This window comes from Camelus dromedarius, chromosome 17, assembly GCF_036321535.1.
Source record: "Camelus dromedarius isolate mCamDro1 chromosome 17, mCamDro1.pat, whole genome shotgun sequence".
NCBI lineage: Eukaryota > Metazoa > Chordata > Mammalia > Artiodactyla > Camelidae > Camelus > Camelus dromedarius.
In genome coordinates, this window is record NC_087452.1 from 22273907 (window position 1) to 22295188 (window position 21282).

Here is a 21282-nt window from a genome sequence, read left to right on the forward strand (position 1 = left end):
TGTTTGAAAGCAGGTAATGCACCTCACAAACAGGCATCTCTCTTGTGTAAAGATGTATAATATGGCTCATTTCTGTGTTTTTTTAAAGAATGGGATTAATGACTGTAACTTCTCACATTTACAATACTGTTCCTTACCCCGGGCCATAGCAGGAGTAATTACACCCTTCATGTCCCTGAAGGCTTCAATATTGGGAGGAGGGCCCATAAAGGCAGGTGTATTGAGATTTTTTACCCCAGGCCTTTTTGGAGTAAGGATATATTTCCTTTTTCCTTTGGAGGTAAACTTTGATTCGAAACACGTCAGGATTCAGCTACCCCATTCGGGATGCTACAGGGTCCTGGTAAAGAGCAAGGGCTTTGCAGTCAGGCACGTGTAGGCGTGAGCTGATACGTGCCCACTCAGTAACTCTATGATTTGGGGAAAGCTAATACATCTATGTCAGCCCCAGTTACTGCACCTATTAAGTGCAAAAACCAATAGTACCTACCTGACTGGACTAAACTGAACAGTCAAGGAGCAGTGTCTGGTACAAAGTATAAGCTAAATAATTATTTGAACCTAGGACCTCATGCACGTTAAGCATGCGCTCTACCACTGAGCTATACTCACCCCCGTTTTCATCTTTGAATGCACAATTTATTGATAAGTATTCATAAATAACCTGCTGAAAGGAACTGTTATAGCAAAATAGTGTACATGTTGTAGAGCTCTGTATAACTAGTTTTTTTCCTATACTGTAATTTAAACTTTAATTGTAATGATTAGAGCAGCTACGTTTTTTTGAGCATTCATTGTGTACTAGGCATTGAGCTAAGCATTTTACATGTATTGATTCATTTAAACCATACACTAGGAATGTAGGAACTATAATTATGCCCATTTTACAGATGAGAAAACTAAGGCCAATAAAGAGAATTTAAGTAATGTTCTTTCCTCAGTAAGTCAGTAAGTAGCAGAATCAAAGCATGAACTCACCTCATCTGGCTCCAAAGTCCAGGCTTCTAACTTTATGAGTTTTCATAGGTTTTATTCTCAAGACCCCTTTATTCTCCCAAAATAGCTTTGGCTTATGTGGATTATATCTATAAGTATGTACCATCATCAAAATTCAAACTGAGAACTTTAAAAATATTACCTTAAAATTTTGTTTAAAATATAAAAATATGAAACGTACCACATGTTAACATAAATGCCATATTTTTCAAACAACAAAAATATTAGTGTGCACAATGGCATTTTTTCCCCCAAAGCTTAATGTCTAGCTTAATAGAAGACAGCTGGATAATCATATCTGCTTCTGCATTCAATTTGTTGTAACATCATAAATTATTTAGCATCTTGAAAAGTCAATTGAACATTCATTAGAGAATGTGAGTGTAAATGACAACATCTTAGTAGTAGTATGAAGATATTTTTACCTCACAGACCCCCCTAGAAAGATTTGGGGGGTCCCTGGGAGTTTCCAGACCCCACTTGGAGAACTCCTGCCTGCCTTTTCCTGCTTTTCAGGTAAAAAGTTTATGACATAGTGAGAGCAGGGAAGAGAAGAATTTTTAGGAGCTCTTTCTAAACCACCAAATGAAACACAGAGATGGCTTGCACAGTCGGTAGCCTAATTTCACCTACTGTTTCTAATTTAATTCATGGTATTGGCATAAGGGATAAATATTTTTAATATCTATTTTATAGTTCAGAACAATGAGGTTAAAAGATTGACTCTTGCTCAGAGACACCCAGCGGAGCTCGGATTTGAACCATGTCACCTGAGTCCCAGATAGCAAGCTTATTCTGCCATTTTCCCAGTAAGTAATTGACAGACTTTATTTTTATGTAGACCAGTGTGAGTGAGGAACTGGTATTAGTCAGACTCTGGGTTGTTAGTAACAGAAGTCCAACTCAAATTCGTTTCAACCGGAAAAAAAAAAAAGGAAATGTATTGCCAGCAAAAGTAAATAGTAGATTAACTTCACGCATGACAAAATTTAGGTGTTCACCTAACAAAATCAGACCTTGGATTTTCTCTCTTCATCTTTTGGGTGTGGCTTCCCTCTCAGGTAGCATCATTCTTGGGCTGAATTTGACCCTAACAGATCTAGGCTTTATCCGCGAGACTGGGCGTGTTCAGGTTGGTGTGGCCATAGAGAGATCTAGGATTTATCTGACAAGTTTAACAACCCTTATAAAAAGAAAATGAATCTTTCCCCAGAGTTTCAGCATTAGTCTTGGGGCTGACTCTTATCAGTCCAATTGAGATGAGTCTATCTTTAAACTAATCCCTGGACCAAAGAGGTGGAGGGCTGCAGTTGGTCAGGGTGAGGACTATGTGCCAATCCCTGGAGCTTTCGGGAGCAGTAGGGTCAAACCCACTTACTCCTATGCTAGCCTCAGTTACCTCGTCTGAGGATGATGGAGGGGTGGCTCCCAAATGAGAACTGGGATGCTCATACCAGAAAAACGGGGCCGGGGACTCTGGGTCAGCAAAACCCCATAGACATCCACAATGGATCCCATTTTTCTCATGTATATCATTTTAGCTTACATCATAAATAGAATTCATTGATTTTTTTTTCCCCACCTCCCTTTTCTCCTTCTTCTGGGTATTTTTATAGAATGATGTGATCATGTAAAAATGTTCTTTGGGCCCTTGCTCTTGAAGAATTTACAGTGCCCTCCAGGAGACAAATCAGACATTCACACAGAATGCTTTAAAAATCAGTTGTCATGCAACAAATTAGCGTATGGAAATGAAATCCTAGTACAGGTTAAATGTCTGCGAGCCAGGGGATTATATAGAGGATCACAGCAGACACAAATTTGGGACAGAGCAGCATCGCCCAGGTATAAATTACATGGTAACAGACACAATTCTGGACTTTCTTCTGCAAAAATCGTTCTGATCTTCTTTCTTCCTGGGAGACAATGTGTTGAAGTTAAAAAAAAAAAAAACAGGTTGAAATTCACAGACAGAACAAAAGCTACATCCCTTCCTCCTTCCCCCGTCAGCAGTGCTGGTACTGGCTTTCTGGCCAAAGTTTTCATGAACAAGGAGAATCTGAGAAGCACGCCATCCCTGTTTTGAACATCTCGCTGCCTCCGTGTGTGGAACACGTACATTTTTCAACAACTGGTGTTCAAGTAACTACTCAGTCCTGTGCCCTGAAGAGGGACATACAAAAGCAATTTGGTGGGATGCTTGTTTTTACCGGAAAGAGGTGTAATTCAAAAGAGTGAATGGTTGACTGCCGTTGAAGTCAGAGATCTCCACGGTACTCGTACCGCCCCAGCCTCACCTTTGTGATCGGATCCAGGTAAATTGCAAGAAACACAATATTAAAAGAAAACTCCTATTTCACCAAAATGTTATTTAGCAACTTAGGATTTCTATTTAAAGCATATTTAAAAAAAATACTTCTAGCACTTCATATGTCGTGACTGAGCATTGCATTGCTATTAACTGCTGTGGTGCACTTGTTTAAGGGGAGAAGGAAAAAGTGTAGCTGGTAGTTAGTGAAGCCTGTTTAGCAGTTAACCGAGCTTCAGGAATTCAAATATTGTTACATTCATTTCAAGAGTCAAAAACAGCCACTCTGCCTTACTCTTTACTTGAAGGTTTTGCTTTGAAATTTTCAGGGATTGTTTTCTGCAAAGCTCCCGTTTCCAACCCAAACATGCTCAGATGGAGATTTCTTGCGCAGGCATTGTAATGCTAAGTTGATCCAGTGCAAAAAAAAAAAAAAAAAAGAAAAAAAGGAAGAAATTGGCATTTCTGCAACCAGTTGGAAGCTGTTATCTCCAGGTTTTTTGGTTTGATGCTTAAAAACTGTACTACGTGCACTGGCCTGAGCGCTGCTTTCACTCTGAGTCCTGAACGATGAGCAAAATGAACTGACTTGCACTTTTCATTCACGACTTACTTTTTGACGGCACCTAGTGGGGCTTTTGTTTTTCTTTGCAATTTCCCCCCATTATGATAGAGAAAAGGTCTCTGCACTGTGCTGAGTGGATCTCCACCTGATAAAATGCAGACCGATTTCCTTTACTGAGAAGCACTTGTCGTACTGTCAGCTTGCGCCGCCATAACAAAGTACCATAGATGGGATGACTTAATTTATTCTCTCACGATTCTAGAGGCTGGAAGTTCAAGATCAAGGTGCCGGCAGAGTTCGTTTCTGGTGAGGCCTCTCTTCTTGGCTTGCTGACAGCCACCCTCTTGCCATGACTTCACCTGGCCTTTCCTCCATACATGTAGAGAGAGATCTCTGGTGTCTCTCCCTCTTCTTAAAAGGATGTGAGTCCTGTGGAATTAAGGCCCACCCTTATAACCTCAGGGAACCTTTGCTCCTTATGGGCGCTAAGTCCGGATGCAGTCACAGTGTGGGCAGGGCTTCAGTTTATGAATTTAGAAGCAGCAGAGGGGAAGTAATTCAGTCCATCACAACCTTTTTTTTTTTTTTTTCTGTCTTTCAAGGATAAGATAAAAGTCTTTTCTGTGTTTCTAATTCACATGTTGTTCTTGTCGGCCACGATCTCTGCTAGGAGAACTCAGCAAGCATGCTGTGGGTGGAAAAAGGACACAGTCAACTGTTTCAGCTGGTGAGAGTGACACTCAAGATGAAAAGCACGGAAAATCTGATGCCACCTCTCCCTCTTCCCCTTCCCTCTCAACGTTGCCTGTCCTATTTGTAACTGCCTGTTTATTGCACGGCCATCTCCTGACGGATGGCTGTTATTAACGTGGATGGAGCTCCGAAGCGGTAATAACAGAGGCGATTTCCCAGGGCCAGGAGGTTTGCTTAGTGTGGAGATTAGCCCTGTGCTCAGCAATCTGGTCTTCGTCCAGAGACCAGGGGGAAAAGACCAGGGTAGCACTTCCGGCTTTCTTCCATCCTGTTAACCATTGAGTTTAAATGTGTCAGGGCATTTTCTGAGACAGTTGGCTTTGGCCCCTGACTCTCTAATTGTGCGTGCGCACGTCTTTATGTATTTTTAATAGAATGATGTCTGGGACCTGGTGGATGTTATTCCCTTGTAGTTCCAGAATTGTGGCCAAGACCTCGAGTGGGGACAGAGGGCGCAAGGATTGCATATTCTAAGTCCAGGAGCTGGGGCCATCCAGGGCTTGCCAGCTGGCTCCATTTCAGTAGTACAGGCCTTGCCTGCTTTACTCCCAATCGAAATTGATAGAAGAGACAAACTGGGGGGAATAAAAAAGGTTGTCTTTTTAGGGAGAAAGGTATTTACTCAAAGCTTTATCTCCCTCCCCTTCCTATAAGAGAAGTGGGGGGTTGTCCCCTTGTAGTGAGCTGACCAGGGTTAACTTGATCCCTTTAGAGTCTTTGGAAGCTGCCAAAGTTAGAGTCGGCGAGTGGTAGCCGTTGTTCTGTAACCTTGCTGCAATTTTAATGAAAGCAGGCCTCAGACCAAATTCTCCCACACATCCAGACACTTACGAAATGAATATTCATTAGCGGAGTGGCTCAAAACAGCTCCCAAACCCTTTCTGCAAGCCCAGTGCTGTTCCAGCACGCTGCCACGGACAGCAGTGATGTTCATCCCTGGCTACGGAGTGGAATCAACAGGGCACTGATGCTGGTCCTCCCTCCAGAGATGCCTGCATCATTTATCTGGGCGAGGCCTGGCTGTTTGGATTCTAGAAGCTCCACGCGCAGCACCAAACTTCAGCCAAAGTTGAGAGCCAGTGTTTGAGAAGCTCCTGCCATACTCTGTGTGAAATAAGTTGAGGCCAACCCAGCGCATCACAAAAGCAGGATTCTGTCTTCTTGGGTGGCTGCCATCTCAAGATTGAGGATTCCGTCAGGGAGGCCATCATAAGGGGTGCGGAGTACAGGCCCGAGTGAATTCTTATTCCCAGTTCACGCAGAAGTGGAAGGTGTTTTCATACTATTTTAGCCACTCTGAGCTTTCTAAATACCTTGGATTTCACCATTGAAATATTCTGTTTCTGACATCCATCATGCTAATTAACAGGCCATTAGTTTCACCAATAGGAATCTGTTTTGGCATCCCTTATGCTAATTAACAGCTGCTGGTTGTTGATGAAGCTCTGCTAAGAGAAACGTGCATATGGCAGCTGACCCTGGATTCTGGCCCTTTCTGGCATGATGCTAACTGGTCTCCCTAAGTCTGTGCATTCTTGGTAGTGTATTAGCAGACAGCCCCTAAAATTAAGGCTGAACTATCTGGCACACCTGTGATATCACCCTGATGATGCAGGTAATTTAAAGGAAATGACAGTCACATAGTACTGCCTCTTCCCAAAGCCAAAGGAGAGATGTTCCAGAAGGGTTGTGTTTAAAGTCTAGGCGTGTCCCGGCTGCCAGTCATCCCTGCTCTACCCTCCAGTCAAGGCAGGACCTGGTGATCTCTGGTCGGTGGGTCATGGAGCTACTATAGTAGCTTATTAACTGTTGTAACCTTAGCAAAAAAAGACAGGAAAAGAGTGACCAGTGAGGTGGCTGGGCCCAAATGGGGGCAGGGTATCCTCTAGTTCTGCAGAGATGCAGATGTCTTCCCCACACTGTGTCTGCAGGCGCTGGGGTTAGAGGACAGAGTAGGTGAGGTGCGGCTTTAGATGAGGAAGTGAGCTTGGGAGGTGGTGCTGCCTGGGGCAGGCGCACATGCAGTGGCGGGGTGTGGTCCTAGACCAAGGCGGGGTCAGCCAGGAGGAGTGGCTAAATTCCCTTTAGAGGACCAAAAGTGACTAGGGCAGCTGTGTGCCCCTAGTTCACATCAAACACACAAGAAGGAACCGTATTAGACATGTTCGATGTGTGATCCAACCATATTGGTTGGTTTTTCCTACAATAATACTGCACAGTGATCTACCGCTAACCAACGGGAACTTTAACAGCAGTCATTTCTTCTTGATCGTGTCAGTTTCTCTAGGATGGGTTGGATGCGTTGTATCATACCTGAGGGTGGGAACTGGACATGCTTGGGAGCCTGTAGTTGCCTCAGATCTGCCCCCATGTGCTGAGTCTGGTTCCCACGCTGGAGGGGCAGCAGCTTCCTGGGGGGATGTTTCCTAATGGCAGTGAATGAAGTACAGGAGAGCAAGCCACTGACGTCATGCCTGCTGACATCCTGTTGGCCACGGCGAGTCACATGATCAAGCCTAACATCAATGAGGCGGAGGAAGATACTCTCCGTAAGGAGGTATACGGGAGGGGAGTGAAAGCTTCTGAACCGTCATCTAATCTCCCCAGGGGCCGAGAAAGAGGGACATCTCATCTTTCCTATCATCTTCCTTATCCCAAAGACCAGGAAAGCTCAGGAAAGGGGGCGTCTGTGTGCGGGCAGATGATCCTCTTCTCCATCACAAGTTCTTGAGGCTCCTGTTCTGGGATGATAGAAAGAATGGATCTAAAGACAAAACTAGAAGTTCTATAAGAACAAGGCTTATCCTTAGGAAACCAGAACGAGACACTTCCAATAATTGAAAGTTATTATAGAATTGGATTAAGGTGTTGCTTGAGGGAGCCTTCTATGCAACAGGAAAAGATTGTAGAACACTGAGATTGGTAAGGTGATGCCATCTCATGTTTACAGCTCAGCGTGCCCAGACGTCTTGGTAATCGGTTACACCTGCCTGCTTTGATGTCCTCGAGGGAAATGCATTTGTAGGTTCCTTGTCTGGTGGTTAGCTGTCAGGAGTACATGTCCCATGCACAGTGCCTGGGGAAATTCGCTTAATTGGCAGGACACAAGGGAACAGAGCAGGATGTCTCACCATAAGAGATTGCTTCCCCTTTTTGGGATTCTAGTTGCCTGTCTATTTCTTATGGATAATGCTGCCTTTTCACGGAGTAATGTTTCTCAGTGTGTACTTCACGGAATCCCATTTTGAATCGTGTTATATAAGATTCTCTGGAAAGAGAGGATTCTATGATCAAATGAATTTGGGAAAGTTCAGGTTAACAAATAAAGTAGTTTTCCCCACTGCAGGACTTTTCAAAGCCCTTAATATGCTAATATTCACTGTAAATGTCAAAAAAGAGGAGCAGTTTGTAATAATTTTAAAAAATCATTTTGACTAGAGAATGCTTCTTTTCAAAGAATCCTGCAAAGGTGCAGCAAATGCTGTCCTAGGAAATTTATGGGATAAATTGTTAGAATAATTTGAATTTTGAAGGGAAGTGTTAGCTCAATTCTTGGTGGTTCTTTTTTTTTTCTTTTTAATTATTAAGTATTTCTCTTCAATGTGCTATTTCAAACAAGTCACCTCCACTAAAATTTATATCATCATAGGAGCGTGAGTAATAAAATCAGTTTCCAGCAGGAGAATCTGACAGTGCTAAGTTATAGGAGAAAAAGAGTTTAGGAGAAAATGTTCAAAGAAATAAAATCTGTGAAGCAATCATCCCATGTCATCTCTGATTCTTCTTATTTCTAGTTTGAAGAATCCTAGTTCCTTTCTTCCGGTGGTGTAGTAAGCTTTGTTTCAGACTGTCCATCTCTTCTGAGAAATTTCAGGGAAATTGTTTCATTCTTTGCTCCATTAGCAGCACATCCTTCCTGTCTTCTTGACTGAAACTCCATTGTCACCACAGTGACATTTCTGAACATACTCCTTTCCCTTCATTTCATTGTTCTTTGCCCCAACGAATCAACATCCCTGGAAGAGTTGTCCGTTCGGTTTTCATTGATTCTGGGTTGCCATGGTTTTTGTAAATGAAGATTCTCAGAGCCACGTGGGTGACGTCCCTAAACAGATGTGGTTTCCTACTTCAGCTGGTCTCTCTTCTACTTGTTAGCTCTGCCATGGGAACTTCAAAGGCATTCTCCTTCCCCATCTACCCCCGACTTCCGTCAGCACACACACACAAAAAATAAAGACACTCATGGGTAATATCTTCAACTTCATTCTTCTCCAATTCTAGACATACCTGCTCCATCATCCCTTTTCCTCGTTTTTTTTCTCAGAAGGTCAGAGAAAGCCTGAACTCCCACCCCCAAAATAATTGCAATCTAGTCCATTTAATCCCAACAGTAATCCCTTTAAGTAGGTACTATTATTATGCCCATTTTACAGATAAGGGTACTGAGGCCCAGAGAGGTTAAATAATTTGCAAAATACTAGGCTTCACCTAGTATTCTGGCTCCAGAATCATGCCAGTCTGTTTCTTTTCTTTATTCTTATCAGCTTAAAAGAAAAAGAAAACAGGTTTATTGAGCTATGATTCACATATAAAATTCTCCCCTTTAAAATGAACAATGTAGTGACTTCTAGTATAATCACAGAATTGTGCAACCCACATCACTATCTAACTCCAAAATGTTTTCACCACCCCAGAGGAAACCTTGTACTCATTAGCAGTCATTCCTCATTACCCACTGCCCCCAGCCCCTACTAATCACTAATCCACTTCTTGCTTCTGGATTTGCCTGTTCTGGACATTTCATATAAATTGAATCATGCAAACTATGGTTTTTAATGACTGGCTTCTTTGACTTAGCATAACGTTTTCAAGGTTCACCTATGTTGTGGCATGAATCATCATTTCATTTCTTTTTATTGCTGAATAATACTCCATTGTACGAATTTGCCACATTTTGTTCTCCCATTTGTCAGTTGCTAGACATTTGGGTTGCTTCCACTTTGGGGCTATTATGAATATACTTGTATAAAAACTCATGTACAAGTTTTTGTGTGTACTTACATTTTCATTTCTCTTGAGTATATGCTTAGGAGTGGAATTGCTGTGTCATACAACTCTATGTTTAATGTTTCGAGAAACTACCAAACTGCTTTCCAAAGCAGCTGCACCATTTCATAATCCCCCCAAGAACGCATGAGGATTCCATTGTTTCCACATCCCGAACAACACATGCCTGATTTATCATAGACATCCTAGTATATGTTGAGTCATGTCTCATTGTGCTTTTGGTTGGTATTTTTCTGATGACTGATGATATTGAGCATTTTTACATGTTTATTGGCTGTTTGTAGAGCATCTTGGAAGAAATATCTATTGAAATCTTTGTCATTTAAAAGTTGGATTGTTTGTCTTTTTATTGTTGAGTTGTGAGAGTTCTTTACAGGCGTGCTTCATTTTGTCACACTCCACTTTATTGCACTTCACAGATACTGTATTTTTTTTTACCAAATTGAAGGTCTGTGGCAACCCTGAGTTGAACAAATCTTATGAGTGCCATTTTTCCAGCAGCATTTACTCATTCAGGCTTCCCTGTCACATTTTAGTAATCCTCACAATATTTCAAACTTTCTCATTATTATTATATTTGTTACGTTGATACCTCTAATCCATGATCTTTGATGATACAACTAGTACGAAGGAAGGCTCAGATGATGGTTAGCATTTTTAGCAGTAAAGTATTTTTAAATTAAGATATGTACATTGCTTTTTTAGATATTGCACACTTGAGAGACTATGGTGTATTATAAATATAATTTTTATATGCACTGGAAAACCAAAAAAATTCACGTGACTCTATTGCTGTGTTTGCTTCATTGCTGTGATCTGGAACCGAACCTGCATGCCTGTGTATATTCTGCATACAGTCTCTTATTGGATATATGATATTATTTTCTCTCATTTTGCATTTTTTTTTCTTTCTTGATAGAATCCTTTGAAGAACAGAAATTTTTAATTTTGATGAAGTTCAATTTATCTGATTTTTTTCTTTGGTTGCTTATACTTTTGGTTTTATGTCTAAGAAACCATTGTCTAATGCAAGGTCAGGAAGATTTGTTTCTCTGTTTTCTTCTAAGAGGTTGATAGCTTTAGTTCTTACATTTAGGTCTCTGATTCATGAGTTATGTTTTACATATAAAGAAAGGGTCCAAATTCGGTTTTTCTGCATGTGAATATAAGCCTGATACGTTTAGTATTTCTTGCAGGGCATGTCTGCTAGCGACCCATTCTCTCCATATTTGTCTATCTGGGGATGTCTTACGTTCTTCTTTGTTTTTGAAGGATGGTTATGATGGTCGTCGTCTTTCAGCGCCTTGAATATGCCATTCCACTGCTCTCTGACCTCCATGGCTCCTGATGCAAAATCAGCTTTCATTGTTATTGGGGATCCTTTGTACAAGAGGACTCACTTTTCTCTTGCTGCTTTTAAGTTTCTCTCCTTGTGTTTGACTTTTGACAGTTTATGTTGTGCCTAGGAGTAGATATTTTTGTGTTTATCCTGCTTGGAGTTTGTTCAGCTCCCTGGATGTATAGGTGAATGTCCACCAAATTTAGGGAGTATTTTAGTCATTATTTCTTCACATATTCCTTCTTCTCCTTTCTTTCTCCTTCTGAGATTCCTATTATGTGTATGTTGGTACACTTGATGGTGTCCCGTAGGTCTCTGAGGCTTTGATCATTTTTCTACATTCTTTGTTTTCTTCATACTCTTCAGACTCGATCATCTCAATTGGTCTATCTTCAAGCTCCCTGATTGTTTCTTCTGCCAACTTAGATTTGTTCTAGTGAAATTTTAATTTTAGTTTGAGGCTTTTCAACTCAAGAATTTCAATTTGGGTATTTGGGTGTTTTGTTTTGTTTTGGGTTTCTGTTTTTGCAATTTTTGTCTTTTTATTAATATTCTCTATTTAGTAGACATTACTCACATATTTTTCTTGTACTTTAGGCATGTTTTCCTTTAGTGCTTTGAACATACTTAGAATAATTTAAGGTCTTTGTCCGGTGAATCCAACATTTGGGCTTCCTCAGGTATAGTTTATACTGAATGGGCCATGTTTTTCTTTTCATGTCTCATTATTTGAAATGGAATCTGGACATTTGAAATTATATGACGTAATAACACCTCTGGAAACCACATCTATCTCCTCCTTTCCCCAAAGTTTGTTGTTGTACTGTTCTCTGTTTAGTGACTTTCTTGAGTGAATTCTGTAGCATCTGTATTCTTTGTCCCCTGAGATTTCTGTTCAGTTACCTTAGTAGCCAGATAATAATTGGACAGAGGACAATAATTCTCAAATATGTAGGACAAGTAAGTCTCCCCTTTGCCAACAGACTGTGTGTGCATCCTCAACATTCAGACAGTTAATACCTCCGCATTAGGTTTCACTTCCTACTTGTTCAAAACATCAAGGTCACTTGGAAGTGAGGGAGCCCTCTTAGGTCTCTCTTGGGCATGTGCACAGCCTTTCATATGCCTGGGACTTTCTGGAACCCCAGGAGTATGTTGGAGCTTTTCCAAGCCCCCTATATTCATCTCATCATCTAGATTTTCCTCTTAAGATTTGTGGGCAGCCTCTTGTATCCCCCAAGTGGTACTACTGCCTCAGGCACCTGTATTGTTGAACAGTTGCTGCTGAATATTTTCAGCAGACCCCCAGGAATAGGGCTTCTATCACTTAAGCCAGCTTTGCTTCAAGTTAACTGAAAATGAGGCTTGTTACTAGGGCTTTCCAGGGAACTTTCCAGACTGATCAAGTAATGACAAGTGTCTTGGGATAGGAATTTTTGGGTGCTTCTAGCCCATTTGGCCCCCTCACAGTGGCTGCCCGGTTACTGGGTTTTTTTGTTTTTTTTTTTTTACAGTTATCTTTATTGTAAGACTGCTGATTTTCAGGGCTCCTGCAGAAATGAAGACAGGAGGATGCTGTGAAAATGCTACAAAGCTTGCTGTTCTTACCAAGATTCTGCTGGTTTTTTTGTTTGTTTGTTTCGTTTTTTTTTCCCCTTATCTAATGAAGCCTTCTCTGCTGTTGCCAGCCTTTGGTTAATTTCCAAAGTCCTGAAAAAGTTACTTCTGACAATTTTTTTTTGGCCGGTATTCTTGTTGCTTTTATGGAGGCATGGAGGTTTGGATATCCTCACTCTGTCATTCTAGAATTTCTTCTCTAGGCAGTGCGGTTTTAATGGATGAACAGAAAATTTAGGGAATCCTTAAAGAGCACTCTGAAGGTCTAGTTGTGAATGCAAGTGGAAGTCTATAGGATTGTAAGCCGTTTGTACAGGAAAACTCAAAAAGTGATTTATATCTTTTCCTACTAGTTCAAGGCCATCAGGAGGACATTTGTAGCCAGTGTGTGCTAAAAATGATTTAGGGAACAATTTTCTGTGAGTTTAATTTTTTATGGCTGGATAATGTTACTTTCATATGGGTCTGTCCTAATTTTGTGCTGATGAACATGTAGTTTTTTTTTCCCCCCAAGCTTTTGTTACTACAAATAACAGTATAGGGCATGTTATCAGACACTTACCTTTATGTATATAAGTCATTTGGCCAAACAAATCCATTGAAGTGGATTAGTAACTCAAAAAGTGTATGTGTTTAAAATCTCGATGGCTAACATTCATTTTTAAATCTTTGGAATTTGTGTTTTCTTTCTCATGCTACTGTTGTGAGTGTTTTTCCTTTTTTTTTTTTTTTTTTTTTTTTTTTTGTCCTTTATTTTGAAAAGTTCTAAGTATATACAGAATGTCTGAAACATTGGGGAACAAGATAAATGATTTTAAATTGTATGTTAACTTTATTTTCAAATGTATTTTTCTGTACCCTCCTGTCATCGTTTTAGATCAAATACCTCTAAATTTAAAGCAGTGAGGCCAATTATTCTTTAAAGTCAAGAGTAAATATACTATTTCCCCCAAGAAGTGTCCAAACTTTTTGGACAGCCTATAGATTGGCAAGTAGATGTTTCATTTTATCTTGACTCAGAAGATCTATACCTGGTACCAGCCTGAACGGCTGAAATCTTTCTTGGTATTCGAAAGCCTAGTTTTTCATTTGTTCCTTCTGAATAGTTTTGTCTTTCATGTGAGTTGTAGCAGGATGACTCACCTTTCTCGGTTTGTTACCCAAAGAACTCAACATCTTAAATTATAGCATACGTGCTCTTCTAGCTGGGTTTGATTAGAACAGGATAGAAAGGGATGTGGTACAAGGAGAACCTGGCTGTTTATAACACTTTTTTGAAAAAACTGTCTTGGGTTGTGATCTACCCTCTCTCATTACATAAAGGGCGAATGAAAATGATGATCCGTTGTCGACAGCCTTTCTCCCCTTTACTTTAATGTTTAGCTGGCTACCTTTTGATTTCTCATTACTCATCCTACCTTCTGATGAGCAAAGCGGCAGAATGTGTTTTAGGCAGACCATGGTGAGGTATTAATTGCCTCATTAGGAGGAAGCTGGTTCTTTTGCCAGTACCCTCTGGCACTAGGATTCAGGAAATGAAAGTGGCCCTTTGCTAATTCTCAGTTAAGTTATAGGGCAAATTCCATTGTAACAAATTCCAACACAGCAGAATCTTTGTATGACAGCAGGATTTCCAAGTCTCAGCCAAACAATGGCCTGCTCATTGCAGGCAACTAAACCCTGCGCTTCCATAGGCATTAGGAGTTGTTCATAATGGAATTTGACCCCGCGGTTATGTTTGGAATCAGAATTAGGCTTTGGGAATGGTGATCCTACACATGAATGCAGGGAATAAGAGACCTCATATGCCTCTCCCTGAAATGTGCTATCAGCGAACCAGAGCAACCCTGTCATAACCGGATGAATTCTCATAAATGTACAGATTAGTGGAAGCCGCTCATCACAATGGGAGCCACAGCTCAGGCTCCCGTAACAAGTGGCAGCTGCCAATCTCTGCACCCAGTGCAGTCTCTGGCACTTAAGTTGCTTTCAGGAAGCATCTTTTGAATGAAGAGACTAGAAACAACTTTGACTTGTGTTGCCATAGTCTCTGAGGGGAAAAGGTTCATGGGGTGAAGTAGACTTTCCAGGGAGGCTGGATTTTAGTTGCATTGCAAACAGGTCCACTCTTTTATTAGGTGGCTGGCTGAGCTGCTGGTAGCCCCTGAGCATCCTCCAGCCAGCTCCAGAGATGCAGAGCTGATGAAGGAACAGCACTGTTTGTTATTAGAAATTCAGGGGTTGGTTCTGTGGAATCTGACCAGGTACCATTTGCAAAGCTGCCGTCAAGCCCCCCTGCAGAAAACCTTGGGGATGACATGGGGGTCTGTAAAATGAAGAACTGGATCTCTTCACCCTGGATCTTGAAGAGTTCAGTTGTAACTACTGGTGTCCTCCGTGTTGAGTTCAGAAAAAACTGCCCCATGAGCTCAGCCATCATACAGAAGTAAAACTAGTACTGCTAATATGAATATTTATAATTAATAATGATAGCAAATTCCTATATAGTACTTTTTTTGTCCCAGGTACTGTTTGAAGACTTTAAATACTCATATACCTTATATCATGTAGGCAGGTACTCTTTTCCTCACTTTGCAAGTGAAGAAACTGAGGTGCAGAGAAATTAAGTTACTTTATCCAAGCTCTCCCAGCTATTAAGAGGCAGAGCTGGGATTTGAACCCAGATGATTTAACTCCATAATTCATACACTGAACCACTTTCCTTCAGTGCATCTCATCTGCAAAATCTCTGCATTTTCAAATAGCACCTCTCTATTGTTACTGATTATGCAAGGGTATTCAGCAAACATCCATCCAGCACCCACCGTGGGCCAGGCACTGGGACTGTAACAGGGAACCAAAGTAGTCAAGGTGCCTGCCCTCTTCTGTGATCAGTAGTCACGCAGATGAACATTAGAAAAGAACAATATTTGATTCCACGGTAACTTGGTGGAGGTACCTGCTCCAGACCAGGGGGAAATAACACTGAGGCTGAGGTCTATAGGGAGGACAGGCAAGGGGAACACACATGGAACAGCATATGCAAAGGCCAGGGGGCAGGTAGGATCATCGTCTTTCTAAGGAACTGCAGCCCTGGTGGTGAGAGGAGATAACTGCAGAGGTTGGCCAAGGAAGACCACTGAGGTCACGTTAAGGAGTCTTATAAGCAATGGAAAGCTACTGAAGAGCCTACATCAGGAGAATGGAATGAATAGATTTGCGTTTTGAAAAGATCTCTCGTGTCTCGGGAAGAACAGATGAGAGGGTCACCAGAGAGAGGCCTGGAACATCCGTCAGGAGGTTCATCTTATAGTCCAGACAAACAACTGTGGCAGCCTGGCTGGGCTAGGATGGTGGTGGTGCAATGAGGAGGACAGACAGACCTGAGAAATAGGGGATAAAATCAACAGTGTCTCATGCATGAAATAAGGAGGGGTAAAGATGGCTTCCGCTGTCACGGAAACCAAACATCTGAATGAAATGGCAGAGAAAAGATTTAGGCTCAGATTTTTTTCTGGGGCCCCTAGAGGCATCTAACCAATAGTAGCAGTGTTCTTAGCTATAGGGCTGGAGAAAGACATCCTACAGGAACTTCAATATTTGTTGAGTACCTAGTGTGTGCCAGGCCCCGCGTCACACAGTGGGTAGGTAAACAGTGACCTGGACAGAAATCCTGTCCTCGAGGGGAACGATAACAGAGGTTCTCAACCAGGAGCAATCCCCCATGCCCACCCTTCGCCCCAGGGCGGGGGGTTAGGGGTGGGGTTTGCACCTGGCGGCTAGTGGTTGGCGGCTAGGGATGGTGCTAAACATCTGACAACTCAGAGGCTGGCCCCTCCAACAAGGAACTCTCTGGCCCCAAACTGCGAGGTTGAGAACCCTGGTTTGTACCTCAGGTGGGAAGACAGAAGAGCAAGCAGTACAGTTTATCCCGCAACGTGACGAGGTCAAGCGCGGGGTGTTACAATAGTACAGGGTGCGAAATGCAGCCTTGTGTGTGGGAGGAAGGGAGGACGAGACATTGGAGGCTTCTTCGGCAAAGGTCAGACAGGGCAGTGTCAACCTACCAGAACAGCCCTCGAATTCTGTTTAATTCAACTTAATTTAAATGAAAGTATTAATTAAGACTGGGTGGGTGGGTGGGTATATAGCTCAGTGGTGGAGTGCATGCCTAGCAATGCATGAGGGTCCTGGGTTCAATTCCCAGGACCTCCATTAAAAATAAATACACCTAATCTCCACCCCACCACCCAAAAAAGGAAAGAATTGAAAAAGAAAAAAAGATTGTGGGTTCTGGTGTCCAAGAGTTCAAATCCACACTACGTGCTGCATGACCTTTGACCTCACTGTGCCTCCGTTTCTTCATCTCAGTATTTACTTCTCCCTTCGTCACCCTGGGGTGGGATTCAGGGAGACAATCCTGGGGAAGACTGGAGCACAGCATCTCGCACACGGCGATCACCCACTAAAAGCCCCAGTAAAGCACCCTTTCCCTCAGTTGCCTAGTTGACGTGATTTTTATTTTCTCTAGAGAGCAAGGGGCATAAAATGACTTGGCTCCAACAGTTTCACAAAACCGACTTCTGAACCCCCTTTGCTGAGTTTGCTTGCCGAGTGTGAGTAGCCTCTTTCTTGCTTGTGACAGGAAAAATGAAAGCGAAGAAAATACTGTTCATTTCAAGGGTAGTGTTCAGATTTTTGTGGGAGCATCTGACGGAAAAGCTGAGATTTTGCAGTGGAACTTTCAGCCTTTACTCACCGTTGAGCGATACACATGGTGCTCCCTAATGCAAGAGCGAGCATGTCTCCGGAGCATAATTGTCCAGTTAGTGAACCGCTGTACAACACATTTAATCATCATGTAGTAATTGGCTCAGAAATTCTTCAGAATTTGAGGCATCTTCATCTGTTAATGTGCAAAAGCCAGTTGAATTCACGCAATCATGTTGACTGGAAAGTCAGGCCAACTTTTTTTTTTTTTTTTTTTAACCCCCTAAAGAACTTAACTCATTTAAACACTTTTAACTTGAATTCTTTGTACCAAAAGGAAAAAGTGCTTTGGGAAATTTCCCGCTGGCCTCTTAAACCCTGGGCCCACTGTAAAATGATGTTACGGCTGAGACATAACCATCTGACCTCCAGAAAAAGGGAGTATTTGAAGAGGCTGGAAGATGGTACTCCTGGGAATCTGCTGCTTGCTACCCGCGGGTGGGGAGTCTCCCTCCCAGGATGGAGAATGGATTCAGTTGTTTCCTAGCCAATCAGAGAAGGATCCATCTTAATGGTGTAGCCATTGTACTCTGGACCAGGGCTTGGGAAGCTGTGGCCCACAGGCCAAATCTGGTCCAAGGCCTTTTTTTTTTTTTTTTTTTTTTTTGTAAATAAAGATTTTGGGAACACAGCCATGCTTAGTCATGTGTGTATTGTCGATGGCTGCTTTCGTGGCAAAGTTGAGTGGTTGCAACAGAGAGCCCCATGGCCTGCAAAGCCCGAAGCACTGGCCTTTTACAGAAGAAGTTTGCCCACCCCTCCCTGCTCCAGAAGAGTGTTTCTGAAACTCTTAACGCAGCTAAGAGTCACACTCAAAGATTCTGATTCAGTAGGTCTGAGAATCTGCGTTTATCACAAGCTCCCAAGGAATGCCAATTCTGATGGTCCGTGGACCATACTTTGAGTAGCAAGGTTCTAGAAATTCACAGGCTTCATGGATATTGTCCATACAGGAGGCAGGATGCTTGGTGATTAAGAGCATAGGGTTCAGATCTCATTCTTAGCATTTATTACCATGTCATCTTGGTAAGATGCTTGATGTTCCTAAGCTTTGGATTGCTGCTCTGTAAAACACAGAAATAGTGTCTAAAAAGTGCTCAACACGAGCCTGGCCTGTAGTGGGGATTCAGTACTTCCTGGCTACCCTGAGGCATTGACGCAAGAATCAGGCACAATTCCTATTGTAGACTTCGAATCAACTGACTGGAGTCACTGTAGCTCCATGGCTATGTGGGAGTTTTTTGGGAGCCCATGGAAGGCAGGATTTTTTTTTTTTAAGGAAATGATTATTTAGAGATTACTTTGGTTTTGAAACCTAATGTTCAATTAATTGCAAAACCTAATTCTTCAGCGTTCAGACCTTATTCTTCTATCATGTGTCCAAATCTCCGGTTCCCTGCTTACAAACTTAATTAAATTCTTTACATTTTAAAAGGCATTCATAAATATAAAATAATTGGTTTCTTTTTAAGTCATCTGACTTACCCCCTTCCTTCCCCAAGGAAAACACCCTTCCCCTTCCCTTTTAATAATTCTTACACTTCTCACAAATGAAACTTTTAACTGTGGTGAACATTAAGTTGACTTAATTATCCTAAAAGTCCATGTAAATTTTATTAAAATGTTAGTTTAAAGTCATAAATCTATACCAGTTGCTCTGACATTTTAAATTGGAAATTCCGCAGCAACCTGTTTACTTCAATAGGGCAAACTCTTTCAAATGTTAAAATGTACTTTAATCAAAGTATCAAATATGTGCAGATTCCGTAACATAAACTATATAAAGATTTGCAGGTTTGGAGCTTTTAAACATTTCTCAATGTCGTTATAAATCTTACCAGGGTTAATGCTTACCCACTAAAAAAAAAAAAAAAAAATTGCCACCCTAAGCAGTTTGGAGGATACCTGTCAGCTACCCTGAGATTGCATGATGGTCAGAAATTTCAGGTGGAATGTGGATTGGATTCTTGTCCTTAACGCTGCTGGGAGACCCTGAATCCTGTTTATAATTCCTATGTCATCGACTTCATAAATGAATAACTAGGTGGTCAGGTAGCCCATGGCTCTTAAATGCAAGTTAAAGGTGACGGAACAGCAGCTCTCTCTTCCAAGCTGCTCCAAGCTTCTTGCTTAGCTGTTGCATTTCTTTGTCTCTTAAGGAATGTAAATATCTTGCCAGCTAACTCTAAAGACGCTTGAACTGGTTAGAAAATAGCATCTTTCCAAGAACTGCCTCTCTCCCAGGGACCGTAACTTTTCTAGATATTAAAATGAGGACCTGTTTTATTTTGCATATCTTGACTGACATGTGGTCACAACATCTAAGGTCATTCTGCTAGTGAGTCTGGCCCAAGTCATTAAACTCCCTTTGATATTAAAGATGATCAGAACAGTTAAATATTATCCACGTGGTGTCTTTGGGTAGACTAATTATAGGGGAGACGTATTACAGTTAACAGTTGGTTATGACCGCCTGGATTGTGTAGTCCAGCTTCTTTTAACTTGAAGGAAGAGAAAAGATAGATGTTCAAGGGAAGATTCAAGTTCACAATCAATCAGAGAAGGCCTGAGACAGGCGTCCCTGTGTGATAGGCTAGATAGTTGAGTCTTGGTTGGGAGATCAGTGCTCTGAGCAGCCCTCTTTTCATAATCGAACTTTTCTTAGAAGCTTATCTTAATTGGTATGAGAGAAATGGCCCCAGATGATGAATTTTTGCCTCCGTTTCAGTATTTGAAAATGTGAGTTCATCTTGGATTACAGTATCCATTCACTTGAAAGGCATTTGCTTAAGAGAGATTATCGCTCCAGCTTTGGCCGTTTGACACACGGCTACGTTGGGTACCCGATTTAGATATTTCCACCAGAACAGGCTTTTCTGGATTGAACTTTAGGTGCCCACTGCAAAGCTTATTTTTTGACGTTGAAAAAGTTTACTTCACAGGTGTAAAATGCTATGAGCTAATACTTCCCAGGAAGAGAGTAATCTGATGAATCTTGCTGTGGTCTTTTCACTTAGGGAGGGCCATTCTCAGCACCCTAAAGGCAAGGGGAATTTTGTGTGGAATTCACACCCAGGCACCTCAGGCCTTCTCTACTGGAAATGGCTTTATTTCATAGTTAGGGGTAAAAGAACATTTTGGGGCAAATATACGCGAGGACCCTGAAGTCAAACCCATCCGTGGTGGTGTCGTTATTACATATGGTCCTATTCCCTTGAAAGAAATTCAGAAGTTAAAACCGTTACCTTCCTGCTCAGGGTTTGAATTAACACCTCCGTGCTTGAGCCAATCTCTTCATCTCTTCCTAAAATACATGTACCCACATTTGACAGGTTTGAGTCATGAAAGATTCTTTCAAATGATACATGCAGAGTTGACAGCCAGCCGATTTTTTGCACATGTAGTAAATTTTCACAACACACCAAGACACATGATTTTCTTCCTTTCTCAGGGACCCATCCACCTTGCGTTTGAACTGCTTTTGAACTGCACACTCCCTTCTGGAGCGCTCGCTCGGGCCGCATTGTTGCCATCGAAGCACTTGAGAGTCAGGTCAGCCTTTTAAGATTTTCATTAACGTTCCAGATGCAGTCGTTGCTGCTCAGAATATTTTAATGCTCTGTAGTTCTGGGAGCTTTGAAAAACTATTGAAGAAAACAAGAGCGATGATTTAGTGAATCTTGAAAAATGTCAACCTCCTCATTTTGACTGGAGTTCCCCATTCAAGTTCCCCAGTTTGCATTTGGCACTTGAAAAGCACAGTGATGATAATTAGGGTCTGACACACAGTTCTTCTCTCCTGGATCGGGAGAACCTTCCTGATTGGCTAGAGTCTCTTAAAATCCTACCTGGTATGTTGGCTCCTGA

The 21282-nt window shown here is 41.7% G+C and overlaps 1 protein-coding gene across 5 annotated transcripts in view; it reads left to right on the forward strand.

Annotated features, from left to right (window-relative positions):
• The window catches only part of PRICKLE2 (prickle planar cell polarity protein 2), a 313308-nt gene that overhangs the window by 117367 nt on the left and 174659 nt on the right, over positions 1 to 21282 (forward strand). For 2 of the 5 annotated variants that reach the window (XR_010384822.1, XM_064496343.1), the window contains exon 1: positions 20194 to 20967. The exons of 2 other annotated variants lie outside the window; for them this stretch is intronic. Coding sequence is in view for 2 of the 3 variants with exons in the window: in XM_064496343.1 (XP_064352413.1) it covers positions 20729 to 20967 (239 nt within the window). In the remaining variant the exon portion in view is untranslated. Of the gene's footprint in view, positions 1 to 20193; positions 20968 to 21282 lie in introns of those variants that run through there. One more of the 5 variants, XM_010986378.3, reaches the window with a different exon arrangement.